This window comes from Calidris pugnax, unplaced genomic scaffold (genome assembly GCF_001431845.1).
Source record: "Calidris pugnax isolate Ruff unplaced genomic scaffold, ASM143184v1 scaffold135, whole genome shotgun sequence".
In the NCBI taxonomy this organism is placed as follows: domain Eukaryota; kingdom Metazoa; phylum Chordata; class Aves; order Charadriiformes; family Scolopacidae; genus Calidris; species Calidris pugnax.
Window position 1 is genome coordinate 1226796 of NW_015090961.1, and position 15843 is coordinate 1242638.

At 50.8% G+C, this 15843-nt stretch overlaps 1 protein-coding gene across 15 annotated transcripts in view; it reads left to right on the forward strand.

Annotated features, from left to right (window-relative positions):
- Positions 1 to 15012, forward strand: part of EHMT1 (euchromatic histone-lysine N-methyltransferase 1) — a 151133-nt gene extending 136121 nt beyond the window's left edge. For 12 of the 15 annotated variants that reach the window (XM_014952373.1, XM_014952375.1, XM_014952371.1 and 9 more), the window contains 4 exons: positions 3052 to 3138; positions 7779 to 7857; positions 11045 to 11220; positions 13478 to 13717. In XM_014952373.1, the coding sequence (XP_014807859.1) occupies positions 3052 to 3138; positions 7779 to 7857; positions 11045 to 11220; positions 13478 to 13661 (526 nt within the window). In that variant the 3' untranslated portion in view covers positions 13662 to 13717. Of the gene's footprint in view, positions 1 to 3051; positions 3139 to 7778; positions 7858 to 11044; positions 11221 to 13477 lie in introns of all 15 variants that reach the window. The other 3 variants (XM_014952368.1, XM_014952383.1, XM_014952382.1) reach the window with 2 other exon arrangements.
- The last annotated feature ends 831 nt before the right edge of the window (positions 15013 to 15843 follow it).

The window sequence follows — 15843 nt, forward strand, 5'->3', positions numbered from 1 at the left end:
GCTCTTGAGCCTGGAGAAGAGAAGGCTGAGGGGAGACCTTATTAATGCTGACAAGTGTCTAAAGGGTGGGTTGAAGGAGGATGGAGCCGGACTCTTTTCAGTGGTTCCCAGTGAGAGGACGAGGGGCAACGGGCACAAGTTGGAACATGGGAAGTACCACCCAAATATGAGAAAAAACTTCTTCACAGTGAGGGTGGCAGAGCCCTGGAACAGGCTGCCCAGGGAGGGTGTGGAGTCCCCTTCTTTGGAGATTTTCAAGCCCCACCTGGATGCTCCTGAGTAAGATGCTCTGACAAGCTCTAGGCAATCCTGCTTCTGCAGGGGGGTTGGACTAGATGATCTCTATGGTCCCTTCCAACTCTGAAAATTCAGTGAAATTCAGTGAAATTCATTAGCCTGACCATCAGACACAGAAATGCTTTGTGGGTCTGCACGAGCAGCCTGGATGTAACTTCTCAGGTGAAGATCTTTGGAGAAAATAACAGCAACAAAAACTGCAAAAACCTTAAATTAGAAGATCTTGTAAGTTGAGCAATCTGTATTAGAAATACAGGCCAGTGTGCCCAGTCTTGGCTGCTTGAGGTTTCCACGTTATTGGCATGAACTCCCCCTGAGCTGGGCACCTGGGTACCTGTTGGCCTCGGTGCTGCGGATCAGGCTGGTAGGATTTGGGTGCCAGGCTAAAAATTTTGGACCTCTGCTATGGAGAAGTTTGTCTCTGCACTAAGTTAAAAGGAATCCCACTGGGAAAAAAAAGACTTTTGCGCATTTTTTGTAGTAATGACAACACTTTTTTTTTTTTTTTTGCAAGCTTTGTAGTTTCAATGACATTTTGCAACATTAAAAATAAGTAAGGGAAAAAGCTCCGTGCCTTTCCACAGAACTTCACCCCTCTCTGGTTTTCCCTGCCAAGCTCCCGAGCTCCGGTGTCGACGTGGGTGTTTATTTAGGAGCTGTACAGCTCGAGCTGTTTCTTTTGCATTTTTGCCTTGCTATAAAGTGTTCTTCTGAGGGACGGGAAGGGTTGGAAACCCAACAGCCAGCCTGGGAGCACGGCTCTGTTGGGAAGGGGGGGGTGAGGTCGGGTGCCCGGCAGAGCTGTGCTGGGGGGTCCCTGGGAGGAGGTGGAGGAGGAAACCTCCTGCCTTCGGGCTGCAGCATTGACACGTGGGTGCTCCTGCTCCATTTTCACCACTTCCTTTATCAGATTTTGCTCCAAATTAACTCCACTCGGCAGCACACACGTTCCCATCTGGCAGGTTAGCCCAGGTCAGCTGGGAGGCAGAAATGGGAGCTGTGGTCCCACCAGTGCTGGTGGTGGCCCTGACAACGGAGCCTGGACCCGAGCTTGGCTCTGTCCTGCTGTGATGGATGAAACAAAACAGGGGGGGAGCTTCCTCAAGCCTGAAATTCAGCATTCTAATGTTATAACCGCTTTCTGTGGGAGCAACCATTCTCCTAAAGTCATGATTTGCCCTCAAGAGAGGGGCAGGAAGGCTCCAGGAGCTGTGAGCAAATGTGAGAAAATGCACAGCCCCTGGTTTGAGCTGATGGTGCAAAGAGGGAATGGGGGGGAGGGGAAGAGAAGTGCTGGAAAATGCAACAGGGTGAAGTTAAGGTGAGCATCGGATTTCTCTGTATTCCGATAACAGCCTCTGCTGAGAGTGGGTTTGGATTCCCTCGGGGACAGAGCGAACCTTCCCCAGCCCTGGAGACCGTTCATCCTGCACTTAACTCAAGTTCTGGCTGAGCAGGAGGCAGAAATGACTTACAGGATTGTTTCTCTGCCTATAAACTCCATCAGTAAAATTCCACAGAGCGGCTATTACACCAAGAAGTTTCAAGTTGCAGCAGTTTCTTCCTTGTCTTTCAGCCAGGCAGCTGGATATGATGGAGTTGCTAAATGCATGGCCTCAGCAGAGGGCAAAGGGATCAGAGCACTTAGCTCAAGGTGTTCTTAATTCACCGTGAGCTCCCTGCCTTCCCCTTGCAGCACCTCTCCCTGCAGAGCTCCCCTGCCTTCAGTCCCCTTCCTCCTTCCCAGCCTTCTGCCCAGTGTGTGCAGGGAAAGGAAAGGAAATACTGGTGGTGGGATACTGGTGTCCCATAGGATCATAGAATGGTTTGGGTTGGAAGGGACCTTAAAGCCCATCCAGTGCCACCCCCTGCCCTGGGCAGGGACACCTCCCACCAGACCAGGTTGCTCCAAGCCCCCTCCAACCTGGCCTTGAACCCCTCCAGGGATGGGGCAGCCACAGCTTCTCTGGGCAACCTGGGCCAGGCTCTCACCACCCTCACAGCAAAGAAGTTCTTCCCCACATCTCATCTCCATCTCCCCTCTTTCAGTGTCAAACCCTTCCCCCTCCTCCTATGGCTCCCCTCCCTGATCCAGAGTCCCTCCCCATCTCTCCTGGAGCCCCTTGAGGGACTGGAAGGGGCTCTAAGGTCTCCCTGGAGCCTTCTCTTCTCCAGGCTGAACCCCCCAACTCTCTCAGCCTGTCCTCACAGCAGAGGGGCTCCAGCCCTCCCAGCATTTTTGTGACCCTCCTCTGGCCCTGCTCCAACAGGTCCATGTTCTTCTGCTGTTGGTGGCCCCAGAGCTGGACTTAGCACTCCAGGGGTGGTCTCTGGGCACCTCGTTCCAGTGTCTCACCACCCTCAGAGTTGGTCTATGGGCAACTCGAAAAATTTCTTCCTGAGATCTAATCTAAATCTCTCCTCTATCCATGTGTAAATCAGACGGATCATCCAGTCCCATCTTTTCCCCAGTCCCCAGGTGTGACCTCGCGAGGTGCAGCTGGGCAGGGAGAAGGTGTTGGTGGGCGCCCATCCCTTGTCCCCAGGCAGTTCCTATCCCCCCATCTGCCCTGCAGGAGTGCAGTGTACCCACAGTAGTCCCAGCGTCAGAACTGGGTGGGGGTTGAGTATTAAAATCATCTTTGCATTTGTTCTGGTGGAAGTTACTGGGTTTTTTTGCTCATCTCTCTGTGAAAACGCATTGCCTTTCTGCAGAGGGCTGCAGTTGACGTGGCTTCCTCTCCTCTTTTCCAGGACTCGATTGCAGCTTTATCGGACACAGAAGATGGGCTGGGGGGTGCGAACGATGCAGGACATTCCACTGGGAACCTTTGTGTGCGAGTAAGTCATTCCCCTTTCATTAGCTCCCCCCAAGGATGGTTTGCTCCTCTTTAAGCAGAGGTTTTCACACAAATCCAATGGTTTGCTCCTCTTTAAGCAGAGGTTTTCACACAAATCCAATCGGCATCAAGTGGAGCTGCTTGCCCTCAGTCCGAGGTTTCCTGACTCCGTTTCCTGCTCTGTTTGTTCCTTTTCCTCAGAGCCTGGAGCTTTCTCCACCCCTCTCCATCTCCCTGGGCTCTGTGCTCAGCTCTTACCCCTCTGAAACACGAGCGATGGGGGGAAAATGGGTTTGGGTTGTGCTGCAAATGTGCTCAGCTCACGTGTTCACCCTGGACGTGGGACATCTGAGGCCAAGGCAATTTGGAACAACTTTCTTAGATCATTTTCTGTTTCAATACTGACTTCTCAAGAGGTTTTCCAGTGTCACTGCTCTGGCTTTAGTCTGATTCAGCAAAACAGTAAAACACTTGGCGCTGAGCACGTATTTCGGCCCTGATTCAACAGAGTACTTAAGAACAAAAAATGTTCAGATTTATGTCAAATGAAAAAAACCTGCTGTCAAACCCCACGGTTTTTAGGCTTTAAAGTGGTATATTTACTTTATTAAATATTTTGCAAAGTGTTCTCTTCATTGCAATACTACAGTGAGTTAAGACTTTTTAAATAAGGCTGGACTCGTGCCCTTGGTGGAAGTAGGTGCTCAGGTTTTTTAGAACTAGTTATTGATGTTTGATAGAGTTGGGGCAGGGGATTGAGGAAGATTATTGCAGAATTTAACAAAAAAATTATGAAGGAAAAGAAAAATCTGCGGTGAATCGGCCAAGTATTTCTTCTATGTTAGGAGCTGCCAGGTGAAATGCGTTTTTGGAGGTAAAGCTTAAAATTGCTGTTTTGGGGAGTGTCTCAGGTCTGTCTTCAGGTGGGGCTTCATGGTAAGTACTGAAGGTCTCTGTGCCCTGGTCTGGGGTCCAGAAATGAGCCAGAGCCTGTGAGCAAATGGCCCCCAAACGAAAAGGGCACGGACTTTACCAAGTCCTACTGGAATGTTAGTATTTGAGAGGAATAAGCAGTGGTGAATCGCAGCCCAAGGAAACGGGGCAGCCCTGTGTGGTGGTGTGATTAATTACCCCCTGTGTGATGGTGTGATTACCCCCTGTGTGATGGTGTAACGACCAGCGATGGGTGCGTTGTGCCCCACATCAGAGCTGATGGGGTGCAGATACCACAACCAGGCTTAACTCTTCCCTCCACCTTCGCCAGGAGCTGCTGACGCTGTTCCCGGGGTAGACGATATCTCCTTCATTATCTAAATGAGCTGCATGCTAAAAAGCTGAGCTAATTTATGTCTTGCCCCTGCAGGATCTTCCCCATCACACACACACACGTTATTTACTCAACTCACCGACTCCAGAGCTCCTCTCCTCTGCAAGCTGGCTACAACTGGTGGCCTTTCTGGGAGTCTTTATGTGCAACCCTATGGCCTTGGGTCCTCCTTTCCCTCCTCTCTGGCAGAGAAGCTGCTGTTTGGGCAGTGCTCAGGGGCTGCTTGCACACAGCAGCTCCTGGGGAAGAGCATTTTGCACTAAATGTCTGGATTCAATGTTTCCTGAGCAGGGAGTCACTTTGTAGGGGGGTTGTTACTCTGCTTTGCAAGGATAATAATTTGTAAGGATGGCTTTTATTCCATAACTTTCCACGTATGCCTGCAGGGGGGCAAATCTGGAATAGTTGTCACAAGGCTTTTATTTGGCAAACCTCTGCTGGTCCTGCCTGTCCCTGTGTGTAAATGCCTTTCTTACACACATCCTGCTTTTCAGCCTGCTCTGGTCTTTAGGTACCTTTCAACTTTTCTCTGTAATCGCTTCAAAAATGGGTTCCCTTCCCATTTCTGTCCCTCTGGCAGCCCACGGAGGCTTCTGTAGGGAGCACTGAGCAGTGTTGGAGCAGTTTGGTGGCTGGGAGCATGGCTCTGCCAGCTCAGTGGCCGATCAACCCTCCCACTGTCACCTCCAGAGCTCCTCAGACCCTTCAGCAGCTCCAGACCCTCCTATTAATGGCATCCAGTACCTTCAGCTTCCAGCACTGTGCTCTTCCCTGCCCTGCTGGGCTCCCACGGAGACTTTAAGCTCTCTCCCTGGCAGATGCTCAGGACCCTGCTCGTGTGCAGGTTTCTCCCCAGCTTCCAAATTTGTCCCTGCTCAGATGTTGCTGTTGCTCAGCCCATTGTTGCAGGTTGTTTTGGATCTGCTCTGTTCCTGCTTGGTTGTTAGATGGTGTAACCACTCGTTCTGGAAACGGCACAGCTGGTCGAGAGCTGTTATTGGAGAGGATTTGAATTAGTGGGATGCGAAAACCAGAGGTTTGTGAGGTTCTGCTCTCTTCCTTCCAGTATGTGTCCATTACGTGGCTTCCAAATTTTTCATTTCTGTACAAATCAGTGATGCTGTAACAAGCTACCGGCCGCATCCAGGCAGATATTTCAGCCACACCTTGAGCCCAAGAAGCCCTGGACACCCCATCTCCCCCACTCTGTGAAAACTGCTGGAGACTGGTGTAGGAACAGCTTGTGGCTCTTGAGTTTTGCATGGAGTGTACTCTGATCTTCTGGTGGTGAGTGGCACTGTAAAGCTTGGAGATGTTGCCATCAGCATCCTGAACCTCTTGCTGAGAAGAAAGATACTGGCTTGACTTCAGGAGTTTTTGAATCATAGAATGGTTTGGGTTGGAAGGGACCTTAAAGCCCATCCAGTGCCACCCCCTGCCCTGGGCAGGGACACCTCCCACCAGACCAGGTTGCCCAAAGCCCCCTCCAACCTGGCCTTGAACCCCTCCAGGGATGGGGCAGCCACAACTGAAGGGTCTGGTGCTCCTGGTCTTTTTTTGGGTAGGAACATGTATGTCTTGCACATCCTTCCCTAACTTTGGACCTGTGTAAGTGGGGAACTGTTTGTATCTGTAAGCAGCCCTGGAAAGGAAATGAGTTACAGGAATAGCCTTTAAAGAAAGATCAAAACACCAGTTTTTAATTAGATTCTGAGGTTTTGTTTCGCTGGGTTGTAAACGTGAAGTGCTGTCCCTGAGCAGAGTATCTCCGTGCAGCATTATTCAGCTTTTCTCAGCTGCCCCTGGCTACTGTGCCCGGCTACAGCAATTTTTCTCCCTCTGGCCATCATCTTCCTATACTTCAGGTCACCAAGGAGGCTGTGATTTCCAGTAACGCCGCAGCCTTACGGGAGCCCTTCATGAGTAACAAGGTGGGGGCAAACGGGAGGATCCCACGCGGCGGCAGCCTCTTGCTTTGGCAGAGCAACTTGGCCAGATCCCGCAAATTTGGGGACTGCAGCCAAACCATCCCTCGTCACGGAGCACGTGGGTCCTCTCCGGGTTCATGTTTCGTGGCTCTCCTCTTCCTCTTCCTCAGCCCTGGAGTTACACGCTGTCCTGGGCCACAGGGGGAACGGGCTACGGTTGGGTAACGCTTCGAAAATGCCTCGTGAGCTGCAGAGGAATGATCATGGAAGTCTCTGTTGATGCTGCGAAGAATATTTATTGGTATTGCGAATCCTTTGCTTATAATTAATTAGCGTTGGGTTAAACACTGGGAACATTTACATACCAGCACCTACCATGCAGTCGCTTCTCTCTCGTATCCTCCCTCTGGCTCGGTTCCTCTCCCTTCGTGTCTCTTACTCAGTTGCAGGCAGGGCAGGAAACACTGAACCTTGACAGCCTGAAACTGTGTAAGGTGGAGCTGGGGATACAAATGTGGGAACACCAGTGCAACGGGGACTCCTGCAACAGGGGAGTTTCCAGCAAAACCAGCATCTGTCGGAGGGTGAAGGGTGGTGCCTGTATTTAGTCCTTCCCCCAAGCCCAAGCCAAGCAGCACGAGCTTCAGGGTGCTTTGAGGACCTGGTTTTACACCAAGGTGGTTGTTACTCAGATCTATTATGGTTTATTCTCTGATTTATTCTGGTTTGAAAAGGATTGAGAAAGAAACTTAGATCCTTCCAGGGAGCTGGGCAGCTGAGTTTAGACCTACGACTTCTAAACCAAAACTTTTTAAGGTATGTGGCATGTGTCATCGGTCAAAGTACCCTGGAAAATACAGGATGGACAGAAACAAACACTTTGCTTTGGGCTGTGAAGAGCAGAAGCATCGCGGTGGTGTCTGGGAGAGCCAGGACAGGGCTGAGTCTGCACCATGAACAGAAGAAGAATTGGATTAATGCATTGATCTTGGCCAACAAAGAGATTTGCAAACAGAAACATAGTCCTCGGGAAAAGTAAATGTTGTTGGAAGTAAGACTCTCATTTTTAATATTAAAAATGTTGCCCTGAAAAGATGGAGTTTGGAGCCAGATTTTAGCTGCTGGAGGTTGGCAAAGCTGAGCTTGCCCCAGTGGCTCTGAGGTGCTGCTCAGGCCGGGGGTCACCATCTGGAGCTGGGCTGTGTCTCTTCCTTTCCCTCTTCCCAGAAAGAGGTGTTAGACCCCAAGCCTGTGCTGCTCAGGCCGGGGGTCACCATCTGGAGCTGGGCTGTGTCTCTTCCTTTCCCTCTTCCCAGAAAGAGGTGTTAGACCCCAAGCTTGTGGTTGCACCAGCATCTTATTCCTGCCTTTCCTGTTTGCCTGCAGGTACGTTGGTGAGCTGATCTCCGACTCTGAGGCAGACGTCCGTGAAGAGGACTCCTACCTCTTCGACCTTGACAACAAGGTACTGTACCTGAAGGTGTCCAACGAGACACAGACCCAAGGTCTTGCTTCTCCAGATGAGCAGAGACAACATTTGTCTCCATCTTGATGTACAGCATGAGCTGAAAGCCTGCAAAGAGAAGGACTCGCTGCATTTTAATCAAAACATAGAGGGGTTGAGGTAAGGCTTAGGGCTTGTTGAAATGAAAACGGAGCCCAGCAGCGCTGGGTCACCACGGTAGGTGCTGCCCACCCCAGTTTCAAGACAAGAAGCTCTTCTGTCAAAACCATCTGGGCATCCTGAGTTCAGTTGTTCAGTTTTTGATGCTGGAGTGTGTATCTGCGGGCTTGCAGCTGTGCTGATTGGCAGCTCTGTGAGTTCTTCAGAAAAAAAGATGAGCTGAAAAAATGGGGAAAAAAAAAAAAAAGCCCTGTTCACTTCTAAAAGGATCCGTCAGATCCCCTGGCAGGGACTTGAGGCTGGTTGTGCTGGAAGTTCTCCTGCTCTGCTCTGGGGAGGGTGTCTCAGAGCAGAAATCTTGCTTTGAAAAGTGCCATCTAAAAGTGCTTTTAAGCAAGGCCATCACTTCAGACTTTCCTTGGGAAAGGAAAAGAGGAGAAAGGTGAGCTGGGGACTCGGGGAAGCGGGGTGGCTTCCAAGGAAGGCTGTAAAACAGTCTCTGTCTTGTTTCTGTCATCAGCTAGTGACAAAGAAGCTTTGCTTTATTTTTTTTCCTTTTTTTAAAGCCACAGACATTCAACTGAAAAAAAGATAAGTAATGCATCTTCTAGTCAGTCTGAAAACAAGACGGCCCAAACTGTAATTAAGAAGTTGAAAGGCAGCAGGGACTTGAGTCTGGTTTGTGCTTTTATGAGCGAGAGCCCACCTGGGCCTTGCCTTGCCTTTTGGTTGGCCCTTCTGGCTGCCTTGAGGGAGAACTTCTGCATTTGCTGGTGTCAAACTGTCAGTGAAGCAGGTAGGGAGACCTAAGTATGGGTGGGAGCACCTCATTGTTTCCCATGGCATCTTCAAAGTGGTGCTTCTGTAGAAAACTGGGCACCGAGTCATGGAGGGGTGGTTAGAAGAGGCCCATGAGGTGGGTGGAGGAGCCAGACTGGTCCTGTGGCCTCCTGAGTGATGGTGTGAACCCCAACCCTGGCAGGGGCAGCCTTGGGGTCCTGTGTATCGTGAAGGATTGGCCTGGATGGGCTGGTGCTGGAGTGAGAGGCAGGGGTGGGGATGTCACTTCTGATGGCCCCGTACCTTGAGTTGTCACTCAAGGCCACGTGCGTGGTGAATCCCTCAGGGTGCCAGGTCTTGCAGTGCCATCCCATTCTGCACCTGAAAGAGGGCAAACACCAAACAGCCAAAACTCCTGCCTCCTTCCAGGAGGAGGACAGAGCACAACAGATGCTCTCTGAGCTTCCACTGCTTCAAGGGATGGTTTTCCTGTCTCTGTACTGGAGCCGGGGTTTCCAGGAGGAGGACACAGCACAACAGATGCTCTCTGAGCTTCCACTGCTTCCAGGAGGAGGACAGAGCACAACAGATGCTCTCTGAGCTTCCACTGCTTCAAGGGATGGTTTTCCTGTCTCTGTACTGGACCACTGGAAAAAATACCATGCTATTTCTGGGAAAGATGAGGTTGAGTTTTAGCTGCTGTGGTTGCTTTCTCAAGCCACCTCTTTCCCACGTGCAGGCCCATCCTCTGCAGTCCTTTCTTACACACTTGGTCCTGTTGTGCTCCATCGAGGAGAGCAGGGGTCAGGGCTGGACATGGTTGCATCCCTGTGCCCCTGCCCGCGGGCAAGAAGGGCTTTCTCCCAGCTTCCTCCCTTCTAGGAAACCCTGGTGCCTTCCCACTCTGGAGAAAGAGACTTATCTCACCCCAGAGCAGGTTCATGGTTTCTCTTCCTCTCTACTTGCCACCATGTGACTCATAGGTTCCCAATACCCTCATGGCAAGGTGGGAAGGACTTTGCTTTGGGACTTGTCCTCCTCAGCAGCTTCACAGTGAGGAGTCACTCAAGGCCCCGTGCGTGGTGAATCCCTCAGGGTGCCAGGTCCTGCAGTCCCATCCCATTCTGCACCTGAAAGAGGGCAAACACCAAACAGCCAAAACTGCTGCCTCTGTGGGGTTTCCAGGAGGAAACACCAACACCTTGTATTGGTGAAGGCAGCAGGTTCCTTTCTCAAGAAACACATCTTGGTTTGTGTGGTGGAGAGCTCAGATCTCTCCAGGTGGTCACTAGGTGTGGTAGTGGGTGTCGTCGTCCTCACCAACCATGGTGGTGGTGTCCTCACCAACCACGTCCTCACCGTTTCCATGGCTGGAAGTGAGGGGGGTGATGGGAATTACTCATCATTGAAATTAGAGCTGGGCAGACCGTGTGTGATATGGGACCATGTGGGGTGACACCTCCCCCAGTGGCTGGGACATCTCTGCCCTGGGCTCCTGCAGCGGCGGGTGGTGGGATCTGGCACAGCTCGTCCATTAACGATTGCGAGGTGCCTGCCCAAGAGGGAGTTTGAGCACCACTAATGGATCCTTTTGCTTTTGGCCTCTTTGCAACTGAAATTAGCTTCTGTAATTAAAGTCTCTGCTTTGCACAGTCATTCTCTGCTGGAATAAAAAAGCCCTGAGGGGGGTTCTTTTATTTTCAAGGAAAACAAAATATTACAGTTCTCTGGAAAGGGAATTTCTCTGTTCTCACTTTTACTTTTATCTGCAAAAACCTGTGTTTTCTCGAGGCTCTGGCTTTGTGTTTCCTTGCTGTCATGTTCAATTAGAGGACAGAACAGATGCTTCCTCCCCTAACCCACTGGCTTTTGCCCATAAGGTGTTTCTGTGCACCAGACATCAATCCCATTACACCAAACTGGTGCTTTGGCGATGCCAGGCTGGGAGAGCTGGTGTCCCAGCTGGTGTCAGGGGCATTTTCAAAGGTCTTTGGGCTTGTGGGGGCAGAGTGATGTGCAGAAAACTGTTATTTTCAGAGTGCTGTTGAATATAAAAGTGTGTGTGTTTAGTCCTTTTAAGCTCACAGTGGGTGTCCTGCCAGGATGGTGGTGGCTCTTGAAGCTCTCCAGAGTTTTAGTGGAACGACCAATAGTTTGGTCATTTTTTTTATTGTTTTTTTTAAACAAGTAGCAGTGATAATACCAAACCTGACCTGAGCTAATGAAAGATGCCACGTTTCTCCTCTAGGATGGAGAGGTGTACTGCATAGATGCCCGTTTCTATGGCAACATCAGCCGCTTTATAAACCACCTCTGCGAGCCAAACCTCATCCCGGTGCGAGTCTTCATGTCGCATCAGGACCTCCGCTTCCCCAGGATCGCCTTCTTCAGCACCCGCCGGATAGAAGCTGGAGAAGAAATCGGGTGAGTGCTGTCCCCAGGGCTGTCACTGCCTGGGGTGGGGATGGATGGAGGGTGGAGGGATGGGGAAGGATGGATGGGGAAGGATGGAGGGAAAAGATGGACGGGAAGGGATGGAGGGAAGATGGATGGGGAAGGAAGGACAGAGAAGGATGGAGCAAAGGATGGAGCGTGGAGGGATGGGGAAGGATGGATGGAGAAGGATGGAGGAAAAGATGGACGGGAAGGGATGGAGGGAAGATGGATGGGGAAGGAAGAAGGATGGAGCAAAAGATGGAGCGTGGAGGGATGGGGAAGGATGGAGTGTGGAGGGACAGGGAAGGGATGGAGGGAAGGATGGAGCGCGGAGGGATGGAGAAGGATGGAGTGTGAAGGAATGGAGCAAAGGATGGAGTGTGGAGGGATGGGGAAGGATGGAGGAAAAGATGGATGGGAAGGGATGGAGGGAAGATGGACGGGGAAGGAAGGACAGGGAAGGATGGAGCAAAAGATGGAGTGTGGAGGGATGGGGAAGGATGGAGCATGGAGGGATAGAGAAGGATGGGCTGTGGAGGGACAGGGAGGGATGGAGGGAATGATGGAGCATGGAGGGATGGGGAAGGATGGAGCATGGAGGGATAGAGAAGGATGGGCTGTGGAGGGACAGGGAGGGATGGAGGGAATGATGGAGCATGGAGGGATGGGGAAGGATGGAGCATGGAGGGATAGAGAAGGATGGGCTGTGGAGGGACAGGGAGGGATGGAGGGAATGATGGAGCATGGAGGGATGGGGAAGGATGGAGCATGGAGGGATAGAGAAGGATGGGCTGTGGAGGGACAGGGAGGGATGGAGGGAATGATGGAGCATGGAGGGATGGGGAAGGATGGAGCATGGAGGGATAGAGAAGGATGGGCTGTGGAGGGACAGGGAGGGATGGAGGGAATGATGGAGCATGGAGGGATGGGGAAGGATGGAGCATGGAGGGATAGAGAAGGATGGGCTGTGGAGGGACAGGGAGGGATGGAGGGAATGATGGAGCATGGAGGGATGGGGAAGGATGGAGCATGGAGGGATAGAGAAGGATGGGCTGTGGAGGGACAGGGAGGGATGGAGGGAATGATGGAGCATGGAGGGATGGGGAAGGATGGAGCATGGAGGGATAGAGAAGGATGGGCTGTGGAGGGACAGGGAGGGATGGAGGGAATGATGGAGCATGGAGGGATGGGGAAGTATGGAGCAAAGGATGGAGCATGGAGGGACAGGGAAGGATGGAGGGAACGATGGAGCATGGAGGGATGAAGGATGGAGCAAAGATGGAGCGTGGAGGGATGGAGCAAAAGATGGAGCATGGAGGGATGGGGAAGGATGGAGCAAAGGATGGAGCATGGAGGGACAGGGAAGGATGGAGGGAACAATGGAGCATGGAGGGATGGAGAAGAATGGAGCAAAGATGGAGCGTGGAGGGATGGAGCAAAAGATGGAGCATGGAGGGATGGGGAAGGATGGAGCAAAGGATGGAGCATGGAGGGATGGAGAAGGATGGAGCATGGAGGGACAGGGAAGGATGGAGGGAACGATGGAGCATGGAGGGATGGAGAAGGATGGAGCATGGAGGGACAGGGAAGGATGGAGGGAACGATGGAGCATGGAGGGATGGAAAAGGATGGAGCAAAGGATGGAGCGTGGAGGGACAGGGAAGGATGGAGCAAAGGACAGAGCATGGAAGGACAGGGAAAGATGGAGCATGGAGGGATGGTAAAGGATGGAGCAATGGATAGAGCATGGAGGGACAGAATGGGGAAGAATGGAGCAATGGATAGAGCATGGAGGGACAGGGAAGGATGGAGGGAAGGATGGAGCAAGGAGGGATGGGGAAGGATGGTGGGAAGGATCGAGCATGGAGGGATGGGGAAGGATGGAGCGTGGAGGGATGGGGAAGGATGGAGCAAAGGATGGAGCAAAGGATAGAGTGTGGAGGGACAGGGAAGGATGGAGCGTGGAGGGATGGGGAAGGATGGAGCATGGAGGGATGGGGAAGGATGGAATGCAGAGGGACAGGGAGGGATGGAGTGTGGAGGAACAGAAGCTCTGCTGCTCCTGAGCTGGTTCACTCCATCCCTTCACTCCCCGGGGATCCCCCAGGCACCCTCCATCCCCTGAAACTTCCCAAAAAAACCCAGTTTGTGGCATCACCGAGGGTTGCTGCGCCCGGCGTGTTGCTCCTGCCTTCTGCTGCTTCCCAGTGACCCCCTCCCTGTCCCTCTCTCTCTCTTTTGGCAGCTTTGACTACGGGGACAGGTTCTGGGACATCAAAGGCAAATACTTCAGCTGTCAGTGCGGTTCACCCAAGTGCAAACACTCGAGCTCAGCGCTGGCCCAGCGGCAGGCGAGCACCTCCTCGCAGGACACGCAGGAGAACGGGCTCCCCGACACCAGCTCTGCCACGGCACCCGGCCCCTTTTGAGGCTCCGCATCCCCAGAGACTGACTCCTTTTAAACCCTATAGATTCACATACTGTCTGAATTTCCATTTAAAGAGAAAAAAAAAAACACAAAAAAAAACAAAAAGAAAAAAAAACGAAAAAAAAAAAACAACCCGCTCAAGGAAAGCCAGGGGTTTGTGACACACTTAGGGCTGTGCCACCGACTGTTACTTGAGGAATAAGTAAAAGCATCCCACCTCCGTGGTGGTGTTCTCCCCTCCCCGGGGCTGGAAAGCTGCTGGGTTTCCCAGTTGCTGTGGAGGGGGTGGCTGTGGTTGGTTGTTTTTCCACCCGAGCCGTCCCGGCCCCTGTCTCTCTGAACGTGCTGGGTGTTGTCAGAGCCCGGGGAGAGCCGCCGTCCTCCGCCTGCTGTTAACTGAATGGATCCCTCATGCCAAGTCATCTCCAGTTCACTTGTAATAAACTTTGAATACTTGATGGGACTTTCTTTCTAAAAGCCGAGGGGGAGGGAGCCAGGGGAGGGGGAGGAAGGTGCTGGCGTTTTGGGTTTGCTTGGCACAGCCCCCGGGGCAGGTTCTGCTGGTTGGTTTGGTTGGTTTTTGGTTGTTTGGGGTTTTTTTGTTGTGTTTTTTTTTTTTTTTTAAAATCATGGATTTCTCCCACATCTCGCAGGACGTGTCGGTGGGGCCTCTTTCCCCAGGAGCTGGAGGGGCGTTTCTAACAAATACCCTCCTGCTTAACCAAATCTACTGGCTTTTTTTTCTTCTTCCGCTGAGAAGAAACCCAAGGTCCTTACGAATCCCTTTGATCCCTGGCTCCTTCCTGAGCCCACCAGAGACACTTCCCCCGCCCGGGCCCCCGCTCCCTCCGGGGCTTTCTCCGTGAGGAACCAGCTCTTGGGGCTTTCTCCATGAGGAACCAGCTCTCGTCCATGGGGCCGTGTCTCTGTCTCAGTGTTCACTTCATCCGCCGAAGGATTTGAAGGATTTCCCTCCCCCGGCTCTGGAGAGGGAAGGTTGAAGGGGATTGTTCAAGACACTAACTTCAGAAAAACAGTTGTTTGTTTGTTTTTTTCTCTCTTTTTTTTTTTTTTTTTTAAATAAAGTGAATGAGAAATATATATATTATAGAGAACCTCGACTCGCGTCTGCCGGCTGGGGCGAGGAGCAGCCAGGACGTGTCACGGCGAGAAGATCCCAGATGCCACCAGCTCGTCTGTTCCCATCACTTTCCTCAACGCTGGGCACCTTCGATTCATTTTTAAGCCACACGCTCTGAGGTTTCAATAAACTGAATTTATTTTTTACCATTACCGAAACATTGGGGACTAGCATTAAAAAGAAAAAGGAAAAAAAAAAAAAAAAAACCCACCCAAAAAAAAAAGAAAAAAAAAAAACAAACAAAAAGAAAACGACAACAAAAAGAAACCACAAAACAAAACGGTGCTGATTCTGGTGTGATTTTTGCTCACCACGTGAATATAAACTATCAATTGTATAAAAAGAACAAAGTGATTTTAGTATAAAAATGCAGGAAAAAAAAAACAAAACTTTTTTTAAATTGTTAGTATTGTAGTGTGAATAAATTTGCCATCACCTTTTGTGTGGTGGCTGGGCAGGTCATTATCTTAATTTTTTTTTTTTTTGCATATATCTTTAAATACTGTAATTAGTGCAGTAACAGTTTTTTTTGTTCATCTCTTCTAGAACATTCATAATGCCGTCATGTTTATTATTATTATTTTTTTTTCTGTTAATGTTTTTGACAGTTTTAAAGGAGCAGTCTTTTGGCTCTGATCATTTTCTTGTTCTGTTTTCAATGAAATCAATAAAAAAAAAAAAAAGAAAAAAAAAAAGTGCTTTAAAAGGAGTTTGGCTTTTTTTATCTGCCTGTGGGACTGGGGGGGGCAGAGGGGGCTGGTGCAGAGACCTCCCGCCAGGGGTGGGTTCCTCATCCTTGGGCTTGAAGGGAAAATTAAGAAGGAAAAAAAAAACCTCTTGCATAATTTCAAGCAAGGGAAAAGAAGCCCGGGTCTGTTTTCCTCTTCTTCAGGGAAATTTGGGTTTGGTTTTTAATCTTGTTCAGGGAAATTTGGGGTTGGTTTTTAAATTTCGACTGATTTTTCATCTTAAAATCATCATTTTTGGGCTCTGGCTGCCAGTTCCTGTGGCCGGGCAGAGCTCGATGCAGTTTGAGGGGCCC